At 41.6% G+C, this 26,570-nt stretch overlaps 1 protein-coding gene across 1 annotated transcript; it reads left to right on the forward strand.

The window, feature by feature from the left end:
* The first annotated feature begins 553 nt into the window (after nucleotides 1-553).
* Polb (DNA polymerase beta) lies at nucleotides 554-26,525 on the forward strand. Its single transcript, XM_005066536.4, has 14 exons — nucleotides 554-704; nucleotides 883-940; nucleotides 4,352-4,418; nucleotides 8,478-8,552; nucleotides 9,536-9,594; nucleotides 11,198-11,247; nucleotides 13,697-13,748; nucleotides 14,936-14,990; nucleotides 15,070-15,142; nucleotides 15,497-15,567; nucleotides 17,779-17,865; nucleotides 24,098-24,162; nucleotides 25,074-25,213; nucleotides 26,282-26,525. The coding sequence occupies exons 1-14, from the start codon at nucleotides 644-646 to the stop codon at nucleotides 26,374-26,376; spliced, it is 1,008 nt and encodes a 335-aa protein (XP_005066593.1). The 5' UTR covers nucleotides 554-643; the 3' UTR covers nucleotides 26,377-26,525.
* Nucleotides 26,526-26,570: the final 45 nt, after the last annotated feature.

Here is a 26,570-nt window from a genome sequence, read left to right on the forward strand (position 1 = left end):
TGAACCCCATGAGATAGACTTATAAATAGCGCAGGCGCTATATTTCAACTCAAGCATGACGTAAGGTTTTGACATATAAGCCATATGGTATGAGGGCGCCATTGTCGATCAGCTGGGTCAAACACTTCTTTCTTGTGGTCTTTTCATAACTTTAGCCTCTCCCACAAAAGGCATGGATATATAAAAAAAAAAAACAGTACACATCTCTAGCCGTTGGTTGGACAGGCACGCTTAAAAAGTTTTGGTGGGCGTATTTCCTTCCCTGTTTCACCCGGTGCCCAAGAGCACAGAGCCGCTCTTGGATCCTGACAGCCAGCGGACCTGGCGCTGGCACTCCAAACAGAAAGTACAGGCCATGCGATCCACAACTAATGCCTACAGCAGCCAGCCGCCACCGCCGACGGCATCTCACGCTCTAAATCGGATTGTTCTCTGACCAGGCGAGCAGATGTGATCTCAGGTTAACCCACTAAAGGATAATTCAGACCTCCGGCTCCCACGGCCGCCGGTGGATACCCTGCTAAGCCCCGCGACGTCAAAGCCCCTCCCCGCCCCGTCGCCTGGCGCGTGACGTCATCGCGCTGCGCGCTGTCAGGGCCGCCATTGTCCCACCGGCAGCTCCCAGGTACGGGTCCCCGGCGCCATGAGCAAACGCAAGGCGCCGCAGGAGACGCTCAACGGCGGCATCACCGACATGCTCGTGGGTGAGTCCCGGGCCGCCCTCCGGCGCCTCTCCTCAGCCGGGCCTCGCTGCTGTCCGCCCTGGTCGCAGCCGCAGCGTCCGTGCCGGCTGCGTCCGTCCCGGCAAGAACCCACCCACACCCCCTTCCCGGGACCGCAGTCCCCCGCTGCCTGCTCGTTCACTCTTTGTTGTCCTTTCAGAACTCGCCAACTTCGAGAAGAACGTGAGCCAGGCAATCCACAAGTACAACGCGTACAGGTTCGTTGCTGGCTCGCACCCCAGGACATCCTGGTTTGGTGTAGTCATTCAGCAGGGATGGAGGGCGGGTGTCCCGGGGTGGTTTGCACGATCTGAAAGAGGTTTTTAAAAAGGCAAAAACCGAGTGGCACTTTATTTAACAGATACAGAATTTTGGCTGAGACTTATAGACTTAATTCAGGTGAGCTTACAGTTGTGACTGAAAAATAGACGTGGTGGATACACATATTCCCACCATTGTCATGAGTGACTGAAAATACCGTGTGACTTTAAAACGTAATGAACCACAGTAGATGGGATCTGTATGATGAAATAGAGGTGGCCAGCACTCGGGAGGCAGCAGCAGATGATTTCTGAGTTAGAGGCCGTCTTGGTCTCTAGAGAGAGTTCCAGGACAGCCAGGGCTACACAGAGAAACAACCAGCCAAACAAAAAAGAATAGACGTGGTTCTGTTTCAACTATAGCTGATCCTATCACCTTCCGGGAAAACCCATTGGCCATCACCACAAACCTCAGCAGGCACTTTTTCCTAGCCATTATTCCCACAGTCACCTACTTCAGATACTTAGCCTTATAGACGTGCCCAAAGCCCTCAGCATTTAAAAATAAGAGCAAACCATCCTCATTTTCCCAAGATAGTTCTTTCCTCCTTACAATAATTGTTCTTTGGTAGTCTGTTCATGCCAGAATTTCCTCATCTGGAGTCATTATCATCATCATTATTATTATTATTATTGAGAATATAATTACATCATTTCCCCTTTCCCTTTTTCCCCTCCAATCCCTTCCGTATGTACCCTCCTTATCTCTTTCAAATTCATGGCCTCATTTTTTTATTTTTATGTACACATTTGTATCTACATATATATATTCCTAAATACAAAAATATAATCTTCTCAGTCTGTATAGTGTTACTTGCACGTGTGTTTTCGGGCTGACTATTTGGTCCTGGCTAACCAGCTGGTGTGCTCTCCTCCGGGGAAGACTGTTTCTCCCTTAGTCTCCTGCAGGGTTGAGGTCCTGGCCGCTTTGGGGTGTCTTTTTGGCCTAGTTCAGCTCATGTTTAGGCAGTCGCATTAGTGAGACTTTATGAGTGTGGCTCCTGATATTAGGCAACACAATCTCGTAGTCAGCTCCCCGATCTTCCAGCTCTCACAACCTTTCCATTTCCTCTTCTGCAGGGTTCCCCGAGCCTTAGGTTTGGGAGTTATTTTGTAGAAGAATCCATTAGGACTTGGCTCCATAATGTTGCATTTTGATTGGTTGTAGGTTTTTTTTTTGTTGTTGTTAGGTGTTCTTTGGTTCTTAGAGGGAGCATTGTCTGCCCAGATTTTAAGCTATGTGTGTATATTTATACATAGACTTACGTTTATAGAGGTTTTTTAGGAAGACGGTTAATAATAGGATTCCTCCTGACACTTTCTGACATCCACTCTGTTAGTTCACCCTTCCCCGTCATCACTTGACCCTCGCTATTCCTCTCTACTGCTCCCCAAAGCCCCTCTCCTACCCAGTTTCTGCAGTTACTCCAAGGTAGGTGCTCACATCTGAAGATGTGGCATGAGGAGCCTCCCAAGGGAAAGGACACACAGCGGACACACAGCGTTTATCTTCTGGGTCTGGCTTACTTGATACGACCTTTTCTAGTTACATCCATTGTTTCATGTTGTTGCTTTTTTGTTGTTGTTTTAGGCAGGGTGTCTCTATGTACCTCTGGCTGTACTGGAACTCACAGAGATCCTCCTGCATCTGCCTCCCAAGTGCTAGAATTAAAGGTGTGCGCCATCACAGCCAATTTTTTTACAGCTGAATTGTGTCTACATTTTCCCTCTCCATTTGTTGACTGAGGGACGTTTAGCTGTTTGCATTTCCTGTCTATTGTGAGTAGAGCAGCAATTAACATGGCTGAGCAAGTGTCTGTGGAGTAGGATGTCAGTCCTTTGGGCAGATGCCAAAGAGTGGTCTAGCTGCGTCATACGGTAAATTTCTTTTTAGCCTTTTGAGAAGTTTCCAGACTAATTCCCTGAGTAGCTGCACCAGTTTGCAAGTCCACCCACAGAGACTCAGGGTTCCCTTCTCTCCACACTCCCTCCAGCATTTGTTGTTGGTTGTTTTGTTGACTTTTGCCATTCTGACTGGGTTAAGATGAAATTTCAAAGTTTTGATTTGCATTTCCTTAATTGCTAGCGATGATGAAAATTTTTGACATATTAGACATTTTTATCTCTTTTGAGCTCTCTGTTCAGATCTCTGGCCCATTTTTTGAATAACTCAATGGTTTGGCTTTGTTATTGTTGTTCATCAGGTTGGACTTTATTATTATTGTTGTTGTTGTTGTTTGCTTTTTGAGTTCTTCATATTAAACCTCTGTCAGATGTGTGGCTGGCAAAGATTCTCTCCCACCCTGTGGACTTCCTCTTCACCTGGTTGATTGTTTCTTTAGCTGTGCTGTTTAGTTTTATGAAGTCCCACTTGTCAGTTTTTGGCCTCATTTCTCGGTCAAATGGAGTCTTACTCAGAAATTCCCTTCCTACACCTATATCATGGAGGGTACTGCCTATGTTTTCTTCTAGAAGTTGTAGGTTTGGATTTCAGGTTTAGGTCTTTGGTCCATTTGGAATGGGTTTTCACTCTAGTGCTTGTGGACATCCAGTTTTCCCAACAGCACTTGTTGAAGATATTTTCTGAAACTGTGCTGCGTGTGTTGGATGCTGATTCAAAGCATCTGCCACCTTCTGGAGGACTCTGCCCCAGCCCTCCAGGCTGCTGCCATCTAACTGGTCCTGTCTTCCAAAGGCCATTCTGTCTTTCTCTCAGGCCAGCTGCTTCAGGGAGGTAGGGAACATGGTAAGACCAGTGGATCCCATGAATGTGGGCCACTGTTGCACTTCTCTGCTGTGGAGTGAGTTCCGTGGTCAGAAGCAGTGCTGTGTTGAATACTGTAATGTTGGATAAGGCATTCTGTAAGCCCACAGATGATGGTTTTAGCAGAAGCATTGCGTGCAGGAAAGGCAAATCCATAAACAGAATAACTATCTACTCCGGCAAAGACAAACTGTTGTCCTTTCCATGGAGGAAGTGGTCACCCTGCCACCAGGTCTCTGGCAGATCACACCAGGAAATGGTGCTGTATCTGGGACTCAGTGCTGGTTTCTGCTGTTGGCAGACCTGGCAGTCAGGAGCAGCTGTAGCCAGGTCAGCCTTGGTGAGTGGCAGTCCGTATTTTTGAGCCCACGTATAACCTCCATCTTCTTCCCCAGATCTCTTTTTCACCAGTTTCCAATCATACTCTTTCCAAGTGTCTGAACATTCAGTGATCAATTAATGTGGGTACTTGTATGTATATTTCAGTTAAGAAAAAAAAACTGTTTGCTGGATTTTAATGGCTCCCCCCCCTTTTTTTTTTATAGAAAAGCAGCATCTGTTATAGCAAAATATCCACACAAAATCAAGAGTGGAGAAGAAGCTAAGAAACTGGTAAGCTTAATGAGCATGTAGTCGAAGAGTTCATGGGTGTAAACATTTGATATGTTTCTATTAAATGAACTCACCTCTCCAAAGCACCTTTGACCCCCACAGATCAATTTCACTGCTTCTGATTTCTTAGAATAATATTAGTACTTTCCAAGCTCACATACTTTTATTTGGAAGGGAGAACTTATGCAGTCTGTTTCCTTTCGGTACTTTGCCGTACATCCATGCACTCATTCACAAACTGAAGCTGAACTTGACTGTGAGTCCTTTAGAAGGCCATGGTCACAGGGGATGCTGTCAGTCTAGTTAGAGTGATACCACAGCCACCCTGTGTTCCCTAGATGTAGGAATTCTCCAGAGAGCTCTTCCCAGCCAGTCAGCAGGTTATATTATAGTAGCACTGTTTCCTTGAAACCCACTATGCCACAAGTGTCATGTTTTCTAGAGGGTCACATCTCAGTGATTTGTGATCCCCTGCAGAGTGTCCTGGGCATCTGCCTATAGATGCTCTTTCTCATCCAAACCTTAGTAAGTGAGCTGAAGTTCCTCACATTTAAGGACCATATCTGACATGACCTTTAATTAGGTCCAGGTACCAAGAGTGTTGCTTCTTCCCATTGTTCCTATTTGTGTTTCACAAAAGTCCTCTGGACTTTAAATACCGCTGTTTGGCTGTCCTTGACTTTCTCATAAGAAGAGCCTTGAGACTATGAACCATATCTTTCCTTATAACTCCATTGTTCAAAGTGGTGACATTAGTGTAAGTCTGGTACTCACTCTTCCGTAACTGAATGAGAAGCTTCACATTACCATGTGTCACATCTTAACCTTGGGTTTGTTACTCAATAAACATGCCTCAGTGTGTGGCTTTTAAATCCTGTGTGCTGTAAGCTGTGTTGTGTTCAGTGTCAGCAGATCTTTCCTAAATAGTAAGCCACCAAGTTATAATTCTTGCTCTATGCTCTATGCACTAGACTTTAATTCTTGCTCTATGTTTCTGTCTTGACATAAGTCTAAAAAGTCATTCCTATTTCCATTTTGTCCTTTTATCACCGCTGACAATCCTTTTTAGGGCATTATTGCAAATAGCCCACTTAAATTTTGTTTTTTGTTTTTTGTTTTGGTTTTTCGAGTCAGGGTTTCTCTGTGGCTTTGGAGGCTGTCCTAGAACTATCTCTTATATACCAGGATGGTCTTGAGCTCACAGAGATCCGCCTGCCTCTGCCTCCTGAGTGCGGGGATTAAAGGCGAATGCCCCCACTGCCCGGCTAACTCACTGATTTTTTTTTAATGAGTCTTGAAAACCTGATATAGGTAATCCCAATCTGAATATGGCCTCCAAAGCAATAAAAAGAATCTAAAACTTTCATGACTGAACTTAACATTAAAAATATTATTCTTTTTATGATTATTTAGGATTCTCAGACCTATCTGCTGTCTGATTCCTGTAAATGCTTCTGAATAATTCTAGAAATCTGAAATTTTCAAAGTGAGCTGTTTGCCTTTTATTCTGTTATGTTAGGTATAGAAATAGCCAGGGTCCGAACTGCTTGTGGCCAGTATGTTACTGAGTAAAACTGTTGCATCATTGTCTATAAACATTTACGTTTTTATTACCTAATTTAGAAAATGAGAAGCCTGAGTAAGCCTTTCGGAAGTTAAATATGTACTCAGTAGCTTTTGAGGCTTTTATAAATTATCAAATAAAAGCAGAACGTAAAAAGGTGAATGTAGGGCCAGACATTTTGGCACATGCCTTTGGTGTCAGCACACAGACACAGAGGCAGGCTAATCTTTATGAATTCAAGACCAATTTGGTCTACATAGCGTGTCCCAGGTCAGCCCGAGCTCTATAGTGAGCCCTGACTTGGGGGGGGGGGTAGAGAAAGCAAGAAACTGAGTTATGTTCAATTATTGTGCATAGTGAAGGTTTAAACAGGGCTGGGCAGATGAGTCAGTAGATTAAGGCACTTACTTGCTGCCAAACCTGCTGAGCTTGAATTCAGTCCTTGGGACTACATAGTAGAAGGAAAGAAATGACTAACAATTTATCCTCTGACCTCCACATGCACACTGTGGCTATGTGCTTACACTCTCACAGATAAATAAGAGGAGCAGTAAACATGACGCTTCATTAGTAAAGTTAGATTGAGACAAGATGCTGTGCAGTGCCTGACTAATTATCAAGTATAATATGACATGTGAGCAGAAATATTTACTGCTTAAGGAAGTATTCTTTCCGATGCATCATTTGACAGACTGTGTATATCTTTTTCCCCCCTTTTTGAGACATAATGCCATTATGTATCCTTGGCTGGCCTGGAACTCACAAAGATCCCCTGCTTCATCCTTGGGAGAGTTGGAATTAAAGGTGACTCCATGAAATATGTATATTTTGACCCAGGATTTTCACTTCAAAGATTTTGTCCTAAGACCAAATAGAGCTAATAAGTAACAAAAATTCATTAGTTGGTAACCTTGAGCAAGTATATGCCAAGTATAAGCACTGGGGAAAATGCAGTAAAGAGACAGGTTGTTTATTCTTTTATGGTTTACATTTGAGATGAATGCTATCTAGTATGGCAACCACGAGCCTCTTCTAACTATTGAATTCTTGAAATGTGGGTTACCATAGCTGAAGAACATAAAATCTTAATTACAATTAAATTGGCATGTGGCTAGTGTAATAATAGCAAGACCTTGTTGGATGTGCCCATCTGGTAGTGGTTTTTGCTGTGGGGTGTCTAGACTAGCAGCGTCAGTACTGTATGGCAACGTAGAGGTGCAGATTGATCTTCTTTCTACTTACCTGTAACATAGCAAATCAGAAACTCTGACGTGAGACTAGGTGTTCTGTGTTTTAATAGTGGATTTTCTTTTTTGTTGGTGGATTTTCAAGATAGGGTTTCTCTGTAGCCCTGGCTGTCATGAAACTCTTTGTAGATCAGGCTGGCTATAAACTCAGAGATTGGTCTGCCTCTGCCTCCTGAGTGCTGGGATTGAAGGTATGCACCACCACCACCATCCAGCTCTTTTGATTTTTTTAATTAAAAATGAAATTTTGCTCTGTGTATATGTATATTGTTATGTGGGTTTATGCACACATTCTAGAGGCCAGAAAAAGACAGGAGTCACTAGAATTTGACTAGTTACAGTTGCGAGCCACTCTAGGTGCTGGACTGAAGCCGGTCTTCTGCAGAAGCAATAAATGCTCTTAGCTGTTGAACCATCTCGCTAGCCCCACTGTATCTTCTTTTTCTTAGCACTTAAAACAAATTTATTTTACCAGTAAGTGCTGCAGGGTTTTTTTTGTTTTTGGGGGGTTTTTTTTGTTTTTGTTTTTGTGGCTACATGTTAGTCCATTAACATAATGGCACCATGGACAATCCTGTTCTAAGGGATCCTTCGTAAAATAATACAAGCAAATGTTAGAGGAAGGGAGTACAGGTGATTTTTTTTCCATTTAATTTTCGGGGCAATAAGATTAATAAGCGATCTTAATTCTGTGTGTAACATTATTTTCACATTTCCCTTTTTTAGTTAAAAATGGTTTACATTTACTTAGTTGGGGTGTGTGTGAGTACACGCATGTGTGGGGGTCAGAGGACAACGTGCAGGAATCAGTTCCCTTCTGGTGGGTTCCAGGGGTTAAACTCAGGTCATGACACTTGGCCACAGGTGCCCTTACTCACAGAGCCATCTTGCCAGCTCTGTTTTCTCAGCTTCCCATAGTAAAAGTAACTGTGTGTGTGTGGGGGGGGGGTAATGGGAGCACATCCAGGGCCTCTCATGCGCCAGGCAACCACCTTTCCACTGACCCACACTTCCAGCCTTCAGAAGTTAATCTTACGTAAACAAGAGTCGTTTAAATTTATTTTCTACTTTTTCTCTGTCTTTTAAGCATTTTATTCTTGGGAGTTTCTTCCCGGGGCTCCGTTTTCTGTACCTTTTGTTTCAAAACTTGTCCAATAACCCCTTGCTTCTTACTCCTCAGTGTTTATCTTTTAGTGATTTGTAAACATAATATTTAAATGACTTCTTTATTTTTAATTTTCTGTATAGCCGGGAGTTGGAACAAAAATTGCTGAAAAGATTGATGAGTTCTTGGCGACTGGAAAATTACGTAAACTTGAAAAGGTAGCGTTTTAACTTGACTCCTTGTTTGAGTACAGTGTCCTCCCCTGTGGCGCAGAGTGGAATAATTGATGTGACTCGCTCGTCGTAGTGAGACCCAGAAGCAAACACGATTGCACTCGTGGTGTTAAGCACCCTGTTCTGTAACACTCAGTTGGCAGGACGGATGGAGCACACCTGTGGCTCCAGCTGTGTGGGCTGACTGAGGCAAGGAGGTCTCTTGACCTGATGAGTTTGAGCAGCAGAGTAAGACTGTCTCAAAAAGAAAAGACCCTCTTCTCCTGCTTACTGTATGTGGCCTTGAGAGACTGTTAGCGTCTGGCAGAGTTGCCTCTCATTGTACCATTCAAAGTGATGTGTTTTGATGAAGAAAAAAGAAGCATTATCCTTCATTCATTCAGTCTGTGTCTGAACTCTCTTGAGCATTTTTTAATTTGTTTGCTTTAATAATATAATTTCTGGTCTTTTGTGAGCAGACCTTTTGTTTTGTTTGTTTGTTTGTTTTACTTTGTTTTGTTTTGTTTTTTGGTTTCTCTGTGTAGCTTTGGAGCCTGTCCTGGATCTTACCCTGTAGACCCGGCTGGTCTTGAACTCACAGAGATCCACCTGCCTCTGCTGGCATTAAAGACATATACCACCACTGCCCAGCTGAAACAGATCTTTTAAAAGTTGTAGACAATTGAAAGGACAGTGGGTATTAAATGTTCACACTACAAAAGGTAATGCAATTTTGTAATTAGCTAGATCTTACTATTCTATAACATATGTATAAAAACAAAACCAAGAATCCCATATGTTGCAGAAAACACTTGTGACCTGAGTAGTTAGTGAGCAAAGCAGAATAGCTAGCTATGCAGGTCACATGTGTTTCCTGCAAATGCAAATAATTTCTTGCTTTATTTTAGCATACTGGTGTATTATCAATAAGATAATCTCAGTTCACAAAGCATTCCTAAGTCTTTAATAGATTTTATTTTTCCTTAAAGATTCGTCAGGATGATACGAGTTCGTCCATCAATTTCCTGACTCGAGTTACTGGCATTGGGTGAGAACTCTTTCCTAAGCAGTCAGTGCTGTAGATTAATCTTATTATCATGTCAACCAAGTTAAATACATGCTGTTGCCTTTGAAAAATTGCTCTTCTCCACCTACCTTCGTGCCTTCAGTGTCTCTAGTTCATCCTTGTATAGCGTAGGACTCTGCAGCTGGTCCTCTAGCTGCTGCTCTGTGTTAGCCCATCTGAGGCAGGTGGTGTCCTTCCTGAACCTGCCTGACTCCCAGACAGTGCTTTCTTCCCCTCCAAACTTCAGCATGCTTTCATGTCTTTTTATTGTAGACTATGTCTGCTGCGTGTTTATCTTGAGTATTTCTTTACAGCACTGTGTGACCTTGGAGCAAGAACTCAGCCATTTTAAAAATGTGGGCTAACAAACTTTTATCTTAATATTAATTTGGGGCTAGCAACAAAGGAAGCTCTTTGAACACTGGATACATGAAAGGTTAACATTGAAATATTAGGTCTGTGGTACTTTATCCTTCTTCAACTTTATAGGTTCTCTTACTTTACCAGACCATCATGCTGCGTGTGTTTGTGTGTGTGCATGTGTGTAACCCTCCTGTTCTCTTACTTTATCAGACCATCATACTCTGTGTGTGTGTGTGTATGTGTGTGTGTGTGTGTGTGTGTGTGTGTGTGTCCCTCCTATTCTCTGCTCTTACTTAATAATACTGAAAGTTGACACAGTGTAAGAGGGTTGGGAAATATAGGGATTATTCCTATTGCCACTGCCAGCTAAATTGTTTACCATAACACATCACTTCATTGTTGAGCCCAGGAATCGTGGTGGTAATCTATAAACCTAAAACAGGTTTGTGACTGGCTTTTCCTCGGTTTTGATAGCTATTCACTGTGCTCAGAGGAAGACCCAACCTCACCAGCATGGCTAGTGGAGTGCTCTAGCATGTGACCCTGTGTGCCACTTGCTGGTATTTCGTATCACCCTGTGTCATTAGACTGTACGAATGAACACACCAAGCTCATCTTACCTGAGGCTCATGAATTGTTTTTCTACCTGAAATGGTTTTCATTTTGGTCTCCCAGACAGCTGGCTTTTCATCATTCGTGTGTTAGTTCAGCATCTCAGAGGTCTGTACTTGCTATCCAGTCCAAAGTGAGATGCAGCTGCTCTCTCGTGTCACACCATATTCATCTACCTGACTTTTTCTCGTTTATATTCATATCTACTCTCTTTCTCTACCTACTGGCGTATAAGTGGGTAAATGCCAGGGCTGCTATTTGTCTTATTGTGTAGTGTTTCCAGCAGTCTGTGTGGCACATAATAGCCCTCAGTAAGTCTCAACTGAGTTAATGAGTGTCCAAGTGCACACATGTCTGTGCATGAGCATTGTGGCAACTAGCTGCTTAGGTGTCTTTTTATGTTCAAGCTCATGGTTGATCACCAATTGACTCAAGATCCAAAACTTTTTTGTGTAAAATGGACATTAATAAAGTAACCATGCAGCATTTAGCTGCATGTAAGCTTGTTAGCTTAATAATGAGCTCTGTACCTGACAACAAAAGACATAGTTGATTATCACAAAGACCTTGAGTTTCACCTGACACTGAGATGGTTGTTTTGTTGTTGTAGTCCATCTGCTGCAAGGAAGTTTGTAGATGAAGGAATTAAGACATTAGAAGGTAAGTACCACATGAGCCACTAAGTCCAAGGGAAATCTCTAACAAGGTCATCTTGAAAATCCCATCCTCAATAAGTCACTGCACAGTAGAGAGCAGAGCTAGGGTGAGATCTACCTTGTCTTAAATATTTCTAGATTTTCAACCAGCAGGAAGTTGCTTTGTGCTATAAGAGCTGGATGGAGAATGAGCTATAAAGTCATATTTGTGCTTTGGATCAGCATATGTAATAGCAAGTCACATAAAACAATAAATAGCAGATAAATAACAAAATGTCATCCAACTGAGCACTCAGTACATGTAACCCAAATCAACTAGGGAAGCCTCTTTAAGGCATCAGGTGGCATCCCCAGTAGAGTCCTAAGGAAAACAGTGTGCCCTCTAGGGGTCTTCTGAGTAAAGGGTCAAATATGGCAAGGAGATGACATCATCAAATTAGGTGCTCACAATATCTGTGGAATGTGACTGGAGAAGATGAAGCCTCTGTTGGAATTCCTGGGTGAGCTTTTTCTTCATGGATGAGCTTCCCATGGCTAAACCTCCAACTCTTTCTCCCACTGCAGACACTTTTATATCAGGGATAAACAGTGACCTCAGTTAGCAACACTCTGCCTTCTGGTTGATAATCAGGACAATGTTCTTACTTTTGGGCTGCTTTGCCCCTTGTCACAGTTGAGAAGGCCTTGAAGGACACTTTGAGGTGCATATGCTTGGGTCTGAAATGGGGGGCAGGATGGTCAACCCCGCTTTGAAAATTAGGCTCAACAGCGCATGACAGACTTCTCAACTTAAAGACAACCAAGTAGCGATTATTTGAAAAATTTAGGTCTAAATTGTTTTTGTTTCTTCAGTGCTTAGACAGTGAAGTCTTATGCTAAAAGCTAGATTGTATATGTTGAGAACATTTCTTTTAGAGATGTACAATGCTGTTGGAGGAATGTTTTCTTCAAAACGATGGGGGGAAATTAGAACCTAAACCAAACAATTTAGCATATCTTCCTTAGCTTAAGGTAAGCATCCTTAAATGTAACTTATCTCCTCATACTTTCCCAAGAGGATGTAGGGATTCATTAGCACGTACTTGTGGGGTGTTTACTCAGCCACCCTTAGCATAGGATGAAATATTTATGGGTTTGGCTACTTCGAAGCTACCCAGATAGGTTAGGTGGACAGGTTTTGGAAACTGATCGAGATTTGAATGCCACTTCCAGTACATCACTGTAGTGGATTAGCTTAGTTCTTCAGTTTCTGTGCCAGGTGATATGTATTTCTGACTCATGGGATTTGATATCATAACATACATAAAGCACTCAGGGTGTTTGATGAGTAGTAAGCACTTGAAGATGGCAACTTATACTTGTGGGGGTACTTTATGTCAGTAATATTATTTTTGAGCCAGATAGCCAGGAAATAAACTGCCTGTGTGTCTCAGGAGGGAAGATACAGTTTATCCACCAGTGAGATGATTGGTCAAAAGGACAAGAACTTGTGAGTTTGACAAAGTTATTCACGGGGTAATGTCTAGAATCTCCTAGTTTTTATATTTCATAATTCAGATATGTAGTATAATGGTGACTGTGTAACAGACTTGTAATCCTTTCCATTTCATTTCAGATATATTTGATAGTGTTTTCCCTGGGAGGTAGTATATGTGCATGCATCATAGATATGCATATTCTCCATTTCTTCAGAGGGAACTTATGTATCTCTGAGTATACTAGTGATTAAATATATTATATGTGAAGCTTAATTGTATTGCTTTTTCTTTAACAAGACAATTGCTACCGCATTCATGCCTAGAAAGACACATTAATACTACAACTTTAACAGATTAAAAGATAAAGATAATACCTTTCTCTCCATTAGGAGTTTTAGCACAGTGCCTTTACAAATTCATCTCAATACTAACTGAACAAGAGAGGTAACACGTTTAAGAAGATTGAGTGTAGTCCGGACATGATGGTGCACGCTACTAAACCTAGCTCTTGGAAAGGCAAAGACAGGCTGATCTCTGAGTTCAAGGACAGCCAGGACTACATAGTGAAACTCGGTATCAAAACAACAATGTAGTCAGTTATAAAACATTAAGAAGCTGTGGTTACTATTGCTGCTATAAACAGTATAGTAAGCAACGTTGGATCTGTTTACAGTGCTCTAACTATAGCTAGCAAGATTGCCTGTAATTTCTGGTTGTTTTGTGTACTCTTTCATGAACTTCTAATTGAAATTTTGATGTATTACATAAAAATGATCTTAAAATCATCTGTTTGCAACATTGATTTGGAAAGTGGTTTTTACTAGTTCTCAGTATCTGTGGGTTTTTCCATCATGTTTTGAAAATCATTTCAGTATCTTTTTCTTCAGAGTAGTTCTTTGTAGGAAAGGTAATTAGGTTTAATATCTTTTCTAAACTGTATTTAAATTAAACACCTCAACTTTCTCTTCTATTCAGATCTCAGGAAAAATGAAGACAAATTGAACCATCATCAGCGAATCGGGCTGAAGTAAGAGAGCCAGTTCTGATACTTAAGACGGAAAAGCTTTCAGAGGCACCTTTTACTTGTTGAGATTATAATATCATTATAGTATCATTATAATATTAACAACATTTTCCCTTTTCTCTCCCCCTCCTTCACACATACCTCTCCTTACTCAAGTTCATAGCCTGGATTTTCAACAGTTGTTACAAATTTGTGTATAGACATTCTTTCACACACCATAACCTTTAGACTTAGCTAAATACAACCATTTTTCTATTCAAAAATGCTAATTTGTTGTAGTCTTGTAAAGTCTGTGCTTGTGTTCATATATTTTATTATCTATAGTTTTTTTTCCCCCACTTTCTTTGGGGGATTCCTTTCATTCTCTAACTTTTAATCAGGAAACTTTCCTTTAAAGCATGGAGACCTGAGATCTGATCCATAAAAACTAAATCGCACATATTTATGGGGTTAAAAACAAAAATTGCACTTATGTCTAGGGTACCATATTTTATTACACGTATACATTGTATAATGTTTTACATCAGGGTAAACATACCCATATCCTCAACATTTGTCATTTTCATGTTGTAAACATTCAAAATTCCTTCTAGCTTTTTGATGCTGTGTGTTACTGTTATTTAGAAAGGAAATAAAATAAAACTACACATAGGTTCTTTAGCATCTAGGGTGTAGCATATCAGAGCCTCGTTTCTGCTTTTGCAGTTTTTAGTGCTTTGACCTTTAACTCTTAACCTTTCAAAGTAGAGAGCGGTCTACTTTGGAATCATGCAGCAACAATTTATATGTACTTGCTGTGGTTTTGGTTGTTTGTTTGGACTGAATCTTGTGTATCCTGAACTGGCCTTGAACTTGCTTGAAGCCAGAGAAGGATGGCTGCCTCCTCAGTGCTGTAATTGTGGGCATGTGCCACCACGCCCGGTTCATGCAGGCCTGGGAATGGAACCCGGGGCTTTGTGTTCACTAGGCAAAAAGTCTGCCCACTGAGTTGCGCTCTTAGCCTGGGTTCTTTACTCCTGTTGTGTGAATATGCAGTCTGAAATTTACAAAGGATGCAGTTGAGAACTGAGTCTCCACACCTGCCCTGGCTGTCCTGTCTTCTCAGTGAATTCTAGTCTTGGCTTCTGAGTACGATCTGCTTCTATGCTTGATATGGTAGACAGTTCTCTCTGCTTGGTCTGTCTTTTTAGGTATTTTGAGGACTTTGAGAAAAGAATTCCTCGTGAAGAGATGCTGCAGATGCAAGTGAGTGTCATTTGTGCTCTCCGTCAGCACGAGGCGGCCCGTCATGTTTGGATTACTCACTTAACTGTTCTCCCATTAGGATATTGTCCTTAGTGAAGTCAAAAGAGTGGATTCTGAGTACATCGCTACAGTCTGTGGCAGCTTCAGACGAGGTAACACTTCGTAATCTTATTAATCATGGCTTGATGGTAAAGTTGCCTAGTGTATGCGACAAATGTGGATTAAAAAGAGGTAATTCAATGGGTGGTAGTGGTACCTGTCTCTAAAAACCAAAAACAAACAAACAAAAGTAATTTGTGCCGCTTCGTATACATAGCAAACATAGTATTAGTTAAGTCTGCTTGTTCATGGACAGGAATATGTAAATCTATTGCTTATCACACATTCCGTTTCTGCCATACCTGAGTAGTTAGGAGTTACAGTGTAGTAGAAAGTTCTGTCAGAAGTAAGACCCCTGTGTGTCTTCTATTTCATTCTGACTTGGTATGTGTTCTTTGTTATCACAGGTGCAGAGTCCAGCGGAGACATGGATGTTCTTCTAACCCACCCAAACTTCACGTCAGAGTCAAACAAGCAGGTACCTCACAATGCATAATCAGATGTGATCCATCTTACAAAGGAGGGAGTATCATTTCCTGATATTTTCACCATGTTCGTTTATGGTGCTGGGGATTGAACTTGGGGCCTTGTTCATGCTAAGCAAGAGCTTTACCACTAAGCTATAACCCTAACCCTTAAGTTTATTTTAATTTTTATAAAGTATTTTATATATACTTATATATCTGCAAACTATTATTGCAGATTAAACATAAATGAGTAAATGAAGGAATGAATCATTGGGAGTAGAATCTGCTAGTGCTCTCCATGCCATGTAAAGTGAAGAAGTCTGAAAAACTAATCTGAAAGAGCTTCTAAATGACAAGTAGGCACTGGGCCGAGATCCCACTCTTGACATGTGGACACCTTTGAGCTCCTGGTCCTATAGTGCAAAATTTGTGCCCGTCTCTGCGCTTGGCAGCTTTCTGCCTGGTCTAAGACCAGAGCATTTTCCTGCAGTAGGAGGAACCCTGCCCTTCTCAGTGGATACATGGTGTCTACTGATTGTCTCTTAGACTGATTGAGTTCTGTGAGAGGCAAAGTGAGGTATAAAGAAAGATGCATAGTTTCTTGAGCCTATCCTTATATTTGAAAGAGATGAAATTAAGAAAATGTTTTCAGAATTATTTACTATCAATTTCAGAAATACTTAACATAAAATATATTTTTCATTAAAAGAATTCTTTTCTGTTACAGTAGGGCCAGAGATATGGCTCAGCAGGTAAAAGTGCTTGCCTCCAAGCCTGACTACATGAGTTCAGTCCCTGGGACCCACATGGTTGGGGGGAGAAAACAGATTCTCCCAACTTGTTCTCTGACCACCACGTGTGTTCAATGGCATGTGCGTATACACATACACAATAAATAAATGCAAATAAGCTCATTGTGAAACTTTACTTACTGGAAAATGTATAAATTTTAGAATATTATGCTTTTTAAAAATAGAGCTAATTCTTTGATTTTGTGAAAACAAATTATGTTTGTTTATTCTCGTTGAAAGCATAAGTGGTTTCTAAGAAAAAAAAGATCCATTGCATTTGATGGTCAGGCATGGTGATATGTGCTTATAATTCCAGCATTTGGAAGTAGAGGCAAGAGGTTCATCATGAGTTCAATGTTAGCCTGCTCTGCAAAGTGAGTCCCTGGCCATCAGGGTTATGTAGCAAGATCTTGTCTCCAAAAGAAAGAAGGAAAAGAAAAAAAGAAAAACAGTTCAATTTGGTGAGTTTTCAACTAGAAGGAAAATATACTCGACATATGAAACAGGTGCCTGGGAAGATGACTTAGCCTGACAGCCTGAGTTGAATGGGTAGAGCCCACTTTGAAAGTCATGTGTGGTGGCTGGTATGCACCTGTAATCCCAGCACTCCATGACAAGGTAAGAAGTAGAGACAGAACCATCAGTGGAATGTTGCAGGCCAGCTTTCCTGAAAAGTACTGAGTGGAACCAAGAGACCCCCACAGAATGAAAGTGCTGTTCCATACACATGTTGGTACACACACACAAATTTTGAAGCCTTATGTCTGTAATTATGTGTGTCTGTATAGAAATGTACACATATGTACACAGGTGCCCTCAGGACCAAAGGTGTTGGATCCCCTAGAACTGCAGTTACAGACAGTTGTGAGTCACCCGATATGAATGTAGAAATTGAACTGGGGTCCTCTGGAGGAACAGCAAGTGTTCTTAACCACTGAGCCATCTTTCTAACTCCAAATAAGAATTTTCTTTTTGAAAGAAACAGTAACTCAGTAGGTAGAGTATTTGAATTTGTAGCATTTAGAAGGGTCTGAATCCCTAGCAGTGTATGATGGTACAATAGCAGGTTATCGTGGTCTACACATTTCTGTCTTTTTTTTTTTTTTTTTTGTGGCAGGGTTTTTCTGTGTATCTCTGGATGTCCTGGACCTCAATCTGTAGACCAGGATGGCCTTGAACTCACAGAGATCCACCTGCCTCTGCCTCCCAAGTGCTGGGATTAAAGGCATGCACCACCACCACTGCTGGTCTACATGTTTCTAACACAGCCTTGATAGACCTTCTCAAAGAAAGAAAGGAAAAAAGAAACAGGAGTTTAGGGGACATAGCTCAGTGGCAGAGACTAAGGCCCTGGGTTCACTCTCCAACACCAAAGAAAGTTTTCTTGTTGTAACGCTAATCTTTTTTTATTTCTTGATGGTGATTATGCAGCCGAAGTTGTTACATCGCGTTGTGGAACAGTTACAGAAAGTCCATTTCATTACAGACACTCTGTCAAAGGGCGAGACAAAATTCATGGTAAGTGTTCAAACTCAGCTGTGACTTGTAGCTTTCTGTCACCATTACAGATAGCTACAGGGTGTGGTAATCTGTTACAGCAGTGGAGGGAGAAAGGGAATCCAGGTTTATCGTAGGACACACTGGAGAGGAACCATGTACAAGGAGCAGATAGAAGGGACACTTGTAGAGGTATTTCTAAGATCCACTATGCTGAACTGTCAGAATTCTGTGTACTTTGGTTTGAGTTGTTAACTGCCATGAGTTCAAGTCCTGCCTAGGCTACATAGTGAATTCCAGGCCACAGCAGGCTACAGTGTGAAACCTTATTGCAAAAAGCAAAAAACAAAAAGCAAGGTATATGGCAAATATATTAAAAACAAATTTATCTCTCTGAATAAGAAAACAGGAATGCTAATGGAAATCCAGGTCCAAAATTCTTGCTTTTCTTTCATTGGCTTACCTTTATTTTGTTTACTTCATGTGGTCTCTTTTCTCCATGCTGCACTTTTCACATGTCACATGACTAAAATGAAAGCATTCTTTTTGAGCATGAACATTCTAAACTTCATAAGAGCTTTGACACTTAGATTTGACGGGGTTGTGAGCTGAAGTACAAGTTAATGACTGAGAAAGACAAAATACATCATTATAGAGTGGTGGTTTCCAGAGCCTAGGAGAGGGGAAATGAGGAAGCATTGTTTAGTTACAGTTTAGGTAGGATAAAAATTAAAACACTTGAAGACATGGGTGATGACTGCACAGTATATAAAGTACCCAGTGCCTAAGAACTTTTAAGCTGTGTATATTTAGCCACAACACAATCGTGTCATTAACTGTAGTGATCTTAATGGACTATGACCATGTATTGCTTTAGTCACAGTATTTTCTAAAGAACTTTGAGAAATATATTAAAATGTGCTTGTCAATTAACTAATGACTATTTGAAGACAAAGATCCCGAATGTGTCAGAATTTAAGGATCTACTTTGTGTCCACAAGTAAACACACATGTGAGATGGTATTGAAAATAGGGTTTGGGGGCCAGTCACATAGCTCAGCAGATACAGATGTTTGCTAGGAAAGTCTATGAGTTGAGTTTGATTCCTGGAATCCACATAAAGGTGTAAGGAGAACCAACTCCTAGAAGTTCTCCTCTGGCTTACACACACACACACACACACACACACACGAGATAAAGTAGTATAAAATAATTAGAAATAGGGTTTGCATGAAGAACATTTTCTAAGTCTTTAGTTTGAGTTTCACCCAGAATGAGGGTGCATATAATTTACATTAAGAAACACTTAAAACAGTGTCTTCCAGATATGATAGGACTGACAGATATATGAGCTCACAGAGAGTGACAGCACACACAATACCTGCACAGTTTCAAGCCATGCAAAATCCCAGCACGGAGAAGGAGAAGTGGACAGACACAAAGTCCTGCCCCTAGTGAGAAGCTTTTCCTGGGAAGGGAAAAGTCAGTTCTCTCCAGTGGGACGGCACTGGGCACATCGACTCACTGCGGGACAGACCCCAGTCTCAGGGATAGTTGGCCAACACCAAATGGACCTCATGGCTTTGGTTATTGTTGTTTTTTGTATTTTGTATTGTGTATTTTGTTTCAATATTTTAGTCTTACTGACATTTTTTTTTCTTTTTGGTCTGTTTTGATTTTCCTTTGTTTTTCCTTTTTTCTTTTTTTTTTTTCTTTGAGAAAAAATGAAATTGGTGAGTACGGAGGTGGGGAGAATCTGGAAGGAGCTGGAGGAGGGGAAAGAATATGATCGTATACATTGTATGGGAAACAATTTCTTTTTGGAAAAGAAACAAGCATCCAGTCCTAAGAACATGTGCTGATTAAGAATTTTTTATGAAAGTTACAGACTGTCATTATAGGCCAGAGCATTTTCTGATGTTTCTGTGGCTTTTGTCTCTTCCTCTATGAATTTCTGTGACAGATAACTAGGTACAGCAGTATTCAGAGTTAGTGAACCAGGGATAGGGTATATGGGTTTATATGTTCTCAGCGGGTGTAGGGTGGGTGTAGAGGTCAAAGGCCTTCCTTTGGGTGCCTTCCTCAATCGACTTAAGCTTATTTTCTGAGACAGGGCCTCTTGCTGACTCTGGACTCAGGCTGGTATAGACTGACTGCTGGATTAGCAAATCCATGGGTCCTCTTACCTCTGCCTCCCTAGTGCTGAGGTTATAGGGGTGTACTTCCCCTGCCATGGTACTAGGATCAAACCCAGGTCCTGGTGCTTGTATCACAGTCATTTTGCCTACTGTATTGTCTCAAAGATCCATTAGCTTTTTCTTTCTTTCTTCCTTTCTTTCTTTCTTTCTTTCTTTCTTTCTTTCTTTCTTTCTTTCTTTCTTTCTTCCTTTTGCATATATGAACTACAATAGTGAGTTTTATTATAACATTTTTTTGCATGTGTGTAAGATGCTATGATGTATTTGTGTCATATATTTTGATCATATTATTCCAGGAGAGTTAGGAAGTCCTGGCCACAGGAACTTGAGGCAGCTGTTCATGTTACAGCCGCACTCAGGAAATAGAACAATGAATACTTACACTCAGCTCACTTTCCTTTTTCTATGGTTCAGAACCTAAGCCCAGGGAATGGTGCTACCCACAGTGGACAGGTCTTCCCACCTAATGAAGATACTCTTCCACAGTCATTCCCAGAGCCCTGTCTTCCCAAGTGATTTGAGATGTCATCAAGTTGACTATTGAGATTAATTACCACAGTGGTTCATGCCTATAATCCCAGCAGTAGAAAAACTAAAACAGGAGAATTGCCAGTTTGTGGCCAGCCTAGGTAGGTTTTTGTCTCCTTGCCATTAACCTAGACATATCTGAGAAGAGAGATGGGGGTGGGCAGACAGGGTCTCTAGTCCTGGCTTTCCTGAAGCTTGCTGTGTAGACCTTGAACTCACAGAGAAAACAGAATCTTAATTGAGAAAATGCTTCCATAAGACTTGTCTGTAGGTAAGACTGTAGGCATTTTCTTGGTTAATGGTTGATGTGGGAGGGCCTTGCTCACTGCATAATGCCACCCCTGGGCTGGTGGGCTTGAGTTAAATAAGAAAGCAGGGTGAGCAAGGCAGTAAACATTGGTTCTCTGTAAGCTCTGCTTCAGCTCTTTTCTTGACTTTCCTCAGCAACAGAAAATGAGCTGAGAGCTGTAAGAAGAAAGAAACCCTTTCTTCCTAAGTTGCTTTTGGTTTGGTGTTTCCTTACAACAGTAGTACAACAATCCAGGCTATACTATAAGACCTTGTCTCAACAAAAAGCAAAAACCACAGTTGTCTAAGATAGTAGTAATCAGCTGGGCAGTGGTGACACACACCTTTAATCCCAGCACTCTGGAGGCAGAGGCAATCGGATCTCTTTGAGTTTGAGACCAGCCTGGTCTACAAGAGTGAGTTCCAAGGACAGCCTTCAAAGCAACAGAGAAACCCTGTCTCGAAAAACCAAAAAAAAAAAAGATAGTAGTAATTAAATCCTATGCAAATCAGCATATTCTAGATTATTTCTTTTATTCAAGATTTTATTTTTTTAATATGTGTAAGTGCTTTGCCTGCATGTATGCATTTGCACCACGTGTGTACTTGTGCTTGTGGAGGTCAGAAGAGGGTGTCAGGCTCCTGGAACTGGAGTTACAGACAGTGGGTGCTGGGGACAAAAGCTGGATGTTCCTGGAAGAGCAGCAAATGCTCTCAGCTGCTGAGCCATCCATCCCTCCAGCCTCACAGGTTATTTTACAAAACCACAGCCTTTAGATTGTTGAACTGTTCTCTATATAAATATAATACTTGGAAACAACAATCATTTCCTCTGTATTTAGATGTCTCAACTTTTTATAAGGTTACTTTCATTCAAATGACAATACAAGATATCTTGACTGCTCTGAGGACTTGAAAGGGTTTATTCTAGACATTCAGCATGAAACAAAAATCTGTGCAGTCTAAGAATTTTTACAGTAACACAGAGGAACACTTTAACATTAGCACATCAAAAAGTAAACCTAGCCTTGAGGAAAAGAACAAAGCAGTGATGACAGACACCAAGCCTGTGAGTCCAGGCATCCTTGGCTGCGACTGAGTGCCTCTTGATAATTCCAGCTGGAAACAACCATGACTGGTCCACTTGAAGTCAAGTTGAGACAGAACTTGTTGATGCCAGGGAAAGTATGTTTCACATTATCAAGATGAGCGTGTTTCATTTACCTTCCATCTAGAAGAACAGCTAAAGAAAATATCCTTCTTAGATCAGACGTCTCTGTTTTGCTGAGTGAGATAGCATGGGTTTTAGTGACACATGAGCTTGTACATTAGGTCTGTGTATTGTTCTTAGAATATGACAGTAGGCACTTGTAATTGGAAATATGTGGTTTGGGGCTGGAGAGATGGCTCAGCACTTAAGAACATGCAGCTCCAGGTGGTCCATCACCTCTGGGCTCTGTAGACACCTGCACTCAATTATACACATACATCCACATTTACAGAGATGGTAAGAAGGCACAGATTACATCACATTTTACTTGATATAATAAGAGGGTTTTTCTTTTAACTTTATTTTTGTTTTTATTTATTTTTTTAAAGACTTTATTATGTATAGTATCCTGTCTGCAAATATGCCTGCAGGCCAGAAGAGGGCACCAGATCTCATTACAGATGGTTGTGAGCCACCATGTGGTTGCTGGGAATTGAACTCAGGACCTCTGGAAGAAGTGTTCTTAACCTCTGAGCCATCTCTCCAGCCCCAAGAGGGTTTTTAATAATCAAATAAATCCCCATTTTACTGGTTTCTTATGTCCCAATGACTCTGCATTACCTTTGTCAAGTCTATAGCCCTAGCTCAAAACTACCATCTACGAGTAATCACCAGATCTGAGGCCCTTCCCACATGTACATAGTTAAAAATGGAAATAAATCTTTAAAAAAACAAACCTGTAAAAGTATAGTGAAAACCCAAGTGTAGAGAAGAAAGATAGTCCAATAATCTTGTCTTAATTTTTGTTGTCTTTGTTTTGTGTCTTTCTCTGAGCTCTTCTTTTATATCCTATTTGAACTTTTCTTGAATGTTCTTTATCTGTAATATTCTGCCTGCTTCTTGAGTCAGATATCTTCTGTTGTCCGTGAATATTGCCAGCAGTTTTCTCAATTTGTTTGCTTTGTGCATAATCTTTATTTTATCGAGGTTGCTTTTTCCTGTTTGTTCTGGTATTCGTCTTTCATGCTTGGTGCTTTCCTTGACTAATCTCTAGTTTAGAACATGCAAAGGTCAAATCCTAGAAGCGGAATCCTTGTTTGCTCTCCGTGTGATTCGTTAGTTATGAATACAGTGAGAAGATAAAGGTCGTACACCCTCTCATGTGCACACTGTATGAGAAACCTGTCTTTCTACAATGTGGAAATTCACTGAATGATAGTGATGTTTACAAACTACATAGAGGCTTCTCACCGGCTGTGGTTTACCACACAGTTCCCATTCCCCAGCTGGTTAAATAAATTGCTTACAAAGCTGGCTGGATTGTTGCTGGAAGCATACAGAACTGAGTAGTCATGGGGTCAGGCGGAACCTCACAGTCACCAGGACCCCCAAGGCCAGGCCCAGGACTAGGTCTGGAGGGATGGGCAGGTGAACACATGGAAAACAATGGGACTGTCACAATAAGCCGTGAAGATAGTTAGGCGTGCCCTGCCTGCTCATCCTTTGACACATGCCCAATGGTGACAAGTCAATTGAGACCATGGACTTAACAGTGTTGAATGACCCTTTTAAAATAGGGGCTTCAGGTTGATGATTTACATTTCAGGCTGGTTTCCCTAGCATAGTTTTAATAATCCATGTACCCAGATGTTTCCAGTCTTCCTCAGTAGGTTTGTGAATACCACTTTTCACCTATAGGAGTAGGATTGGTCTGTCCCTCATGGGCAGTGCTGGGCGGGCGAGTGGTCTCTCGGTGTTGTGCTTCCTCTGCATTTGTGCTCAGAATGGAACCAGATGCGGCTCGTGACATGGAGTCACCCAGGGCAAGGGGTCTGAAAGCCACTGTCTCACAGAGCTGAGAGCAGCGCAGTGTCTGCACAGGACGCAGCTTGGTCTTCTGACAGAGTTCAGAGATGCCAGTGTGATAAAAGTGCTCAAAGTTCTAGGACTGCTGCGTGCCTCTTAACGTTTGATGAAAAATAAGCCTTAAATTTAAGCTCTCTAAACAGTCTTTAAAATATCCATGTAGGGTGTTTGCCAGCTTCCCAGTAAAAATGATGAAAAGGAATACCCACACAGAAGAATTGATATCAGGTATGATTCAGATTGTGTTTGTTGAACTCTTCATTCCTCTACTTCAGGTGATATACGTATGTAGAGCCTCCTTTTAGTAAGGCATGATAAATTCCTACAAAGTACAGTGTTGGCTGAACTGTGTACAGAATGGGAATATCCCCAGATGTCAGTTTCTCCAGATTTGCCCCTCAGAAGAACACCGGCCATGGCTGAAGTGGTCTCCCACACTGTAATAAGTAGATGCTACTTTTTATTTATGCACACCTTTCTTACTTCCTGGGTGTGTAGTTGCAGTTTGGAGGTAAAAGCCCGGGCCCCGCAACCTGCACTCGCTGCCTGTCCTCAAATGTCACTGGGAAAGACAGATAGATGCAAGCTGCTGACATCCCCGGCTCCATTTTCTGGGCCCTGGCTTGAGCTTTAGGTCTAAAAGGGGAAGAAATAGAGCAGGGACTGAGGGAGGTGAAGTGTGGACAGTAAGCAGTTCTGGATCCAGCACTGTCCATGTGGTTCTCGAGGGATGGTCATTTCTGCTCCCGAGTGCAGCCTCAGCCTCACAAGTAATTGCCCCTGTCAGAAGGATGATCTATCTATTTGAGGGCCCCCCCATTCTGGAACCCCAAGTGACTCAGGAGGTTAGGGGAAGGGTAGGGACAATAGTGAGAGTAAAGCAGAAAGCATAAGACCAAGGCTTTCCTACTTTTAGTTGCCTTATGAGCAGTCACTTTTAGCAAAAGTAGCTTGTAGCAGCATAGTGACTAGTTGCAAGTCTAGATGACAGGATGACCACTGAATATCAACTTAACAACCTGTTTTTCTTAGGTTATAAGACCATGAAGTCTTTAGGTATTCTTTAGGTATTCTGATTTTACTGATATTAGAAAACCTTTGCTAAACTTGAAATATGTGGTTAATTTTTTCCCCCTAAGGTTGATCCCGAAAGATCAGTATTACTGTGGTGTTCTCTACTTCACTGGGAGCGACATCTTTAATAAGAACATGAGAGCTCACGCTCTGGAAAAGGGCTTCACAATCAATGAGTACACCATCCGCCCCTTGGGGGTCACTGGTGAGTATCTGTGACTGTTTCAGCTATCTATCGTCTTCCAGCTAGAGAGAGTGCTTTCCATAGGTGTTTCCCTGGGGTTGTAAGCGTGCCACTGTGCCTGTAATCCCAGCCTTGGCTACTCAGCAAGTCTGAGGGCAGCCTAGGCTCCATGAACCACTCTCAAAAACAAGGTGTTTTAAGATAACAGGGCTTTCGGGGCTGGTGAGATGGCTCAGAGGTTAAGAGCACTGACTGCTCTTCCAGAGATCTTGAGTTCAATTCCCAGCAACCACATGGTGGCTGACAACCACCTACAATTCAATCTGATGTATATGTAATAAATAAATAAATAAAAATTAAAAAAAAAAGATAACAGGGCTTTCTATGGTCTCATAAAAATCAGGATTGATCTATCTCTATAACATTTCACAATCTACTGTAAGGTTTACTAGTAGTGTCAACTGGGAGAATGAAGTTTTACCATTTTTTCTAAATGTTTCATAAAGAGGACTTCTATCATGTAGATTGGAGCGTTGCTTTTCTAATTTAAGCATGCATATAGTTCACGGGTCTTCATTAAACGTGGATTTAGTGGACACTGCTTTCATGGTCACTCAGGCATCTAAATATATAGCACTCTAGCCCAGGCTGGCCTAGCCGTGTACCACCACACCTGACTCAGGAGTTCATAATTCTGGTAAACTTCTAAGTGATGCCATTATTGTTAGCCTAAGAACCACAGTCTGAGATGCAAAAGAAACTCAAGAATATTTTATGATGGGTACAATAGAAAGAGATCCAGTAAAGAGGGAAATCATGACCTAGGGTGGCTTTCCTGGCCACAGTTGGGGTACCCAGACTCTGTAGCACTGGTAACATGTGACAAAACATGCATGCAGGCTTGTGTCAGAAAGTGGAGGCAGGAAAGTAGGAACTTGTTCCCCTGTGCTGGAAATGGAACCTTGTTCATGCTGAGTCCGCCTGCACCATTGATAGTCACCTGGAGTCACACGGGCCAGCATAGCTCGCAGTCTGCAGTAATTAACTTCTCAGACTAACTCCTTTTGTTTGTGGTGGTCTCTCTTGCAGGAGTTGCTGGGGAGCCCCTTCCAGTGGACAGCGAGCAGGACATTTTTGATTACATCCAGTGGCGCTACCGGGAGCCCAAGGATAGAAGTGAATGATACCGCCACCCCTCCCACCCTGGCATATCCCACTAGGAGTACTAATTTATTTCTTAACCTTTGCTATGTAAGGGTTTTGGTGTTTTTAAGTGATTGTTTCTTCTTCATGCTTACCATGTAGTGTAGTCAATAAACCTCTTGAGCTATTATTGAGTACTTATTTTCTTAGCAAATGTGCTTAAATTTAGTGCGTT

Source organism: Mesocricetus auratus, unplaced genomic scaffold (assembly GCF_017639785.1).
Source record: "Mesocricetus auratus isolate SY011 unplaced genomic scaffold, BCM_Maur_2.0 Super-Scaffold_100026, whole genome shotgun sequence".
NCBI classification, from domain to species: Eukaryota; Metazoa; Chordata; class Mammalia; order Rodentia; family Cricetidae; genus Mesocricetus; species Mesocricetus auratus.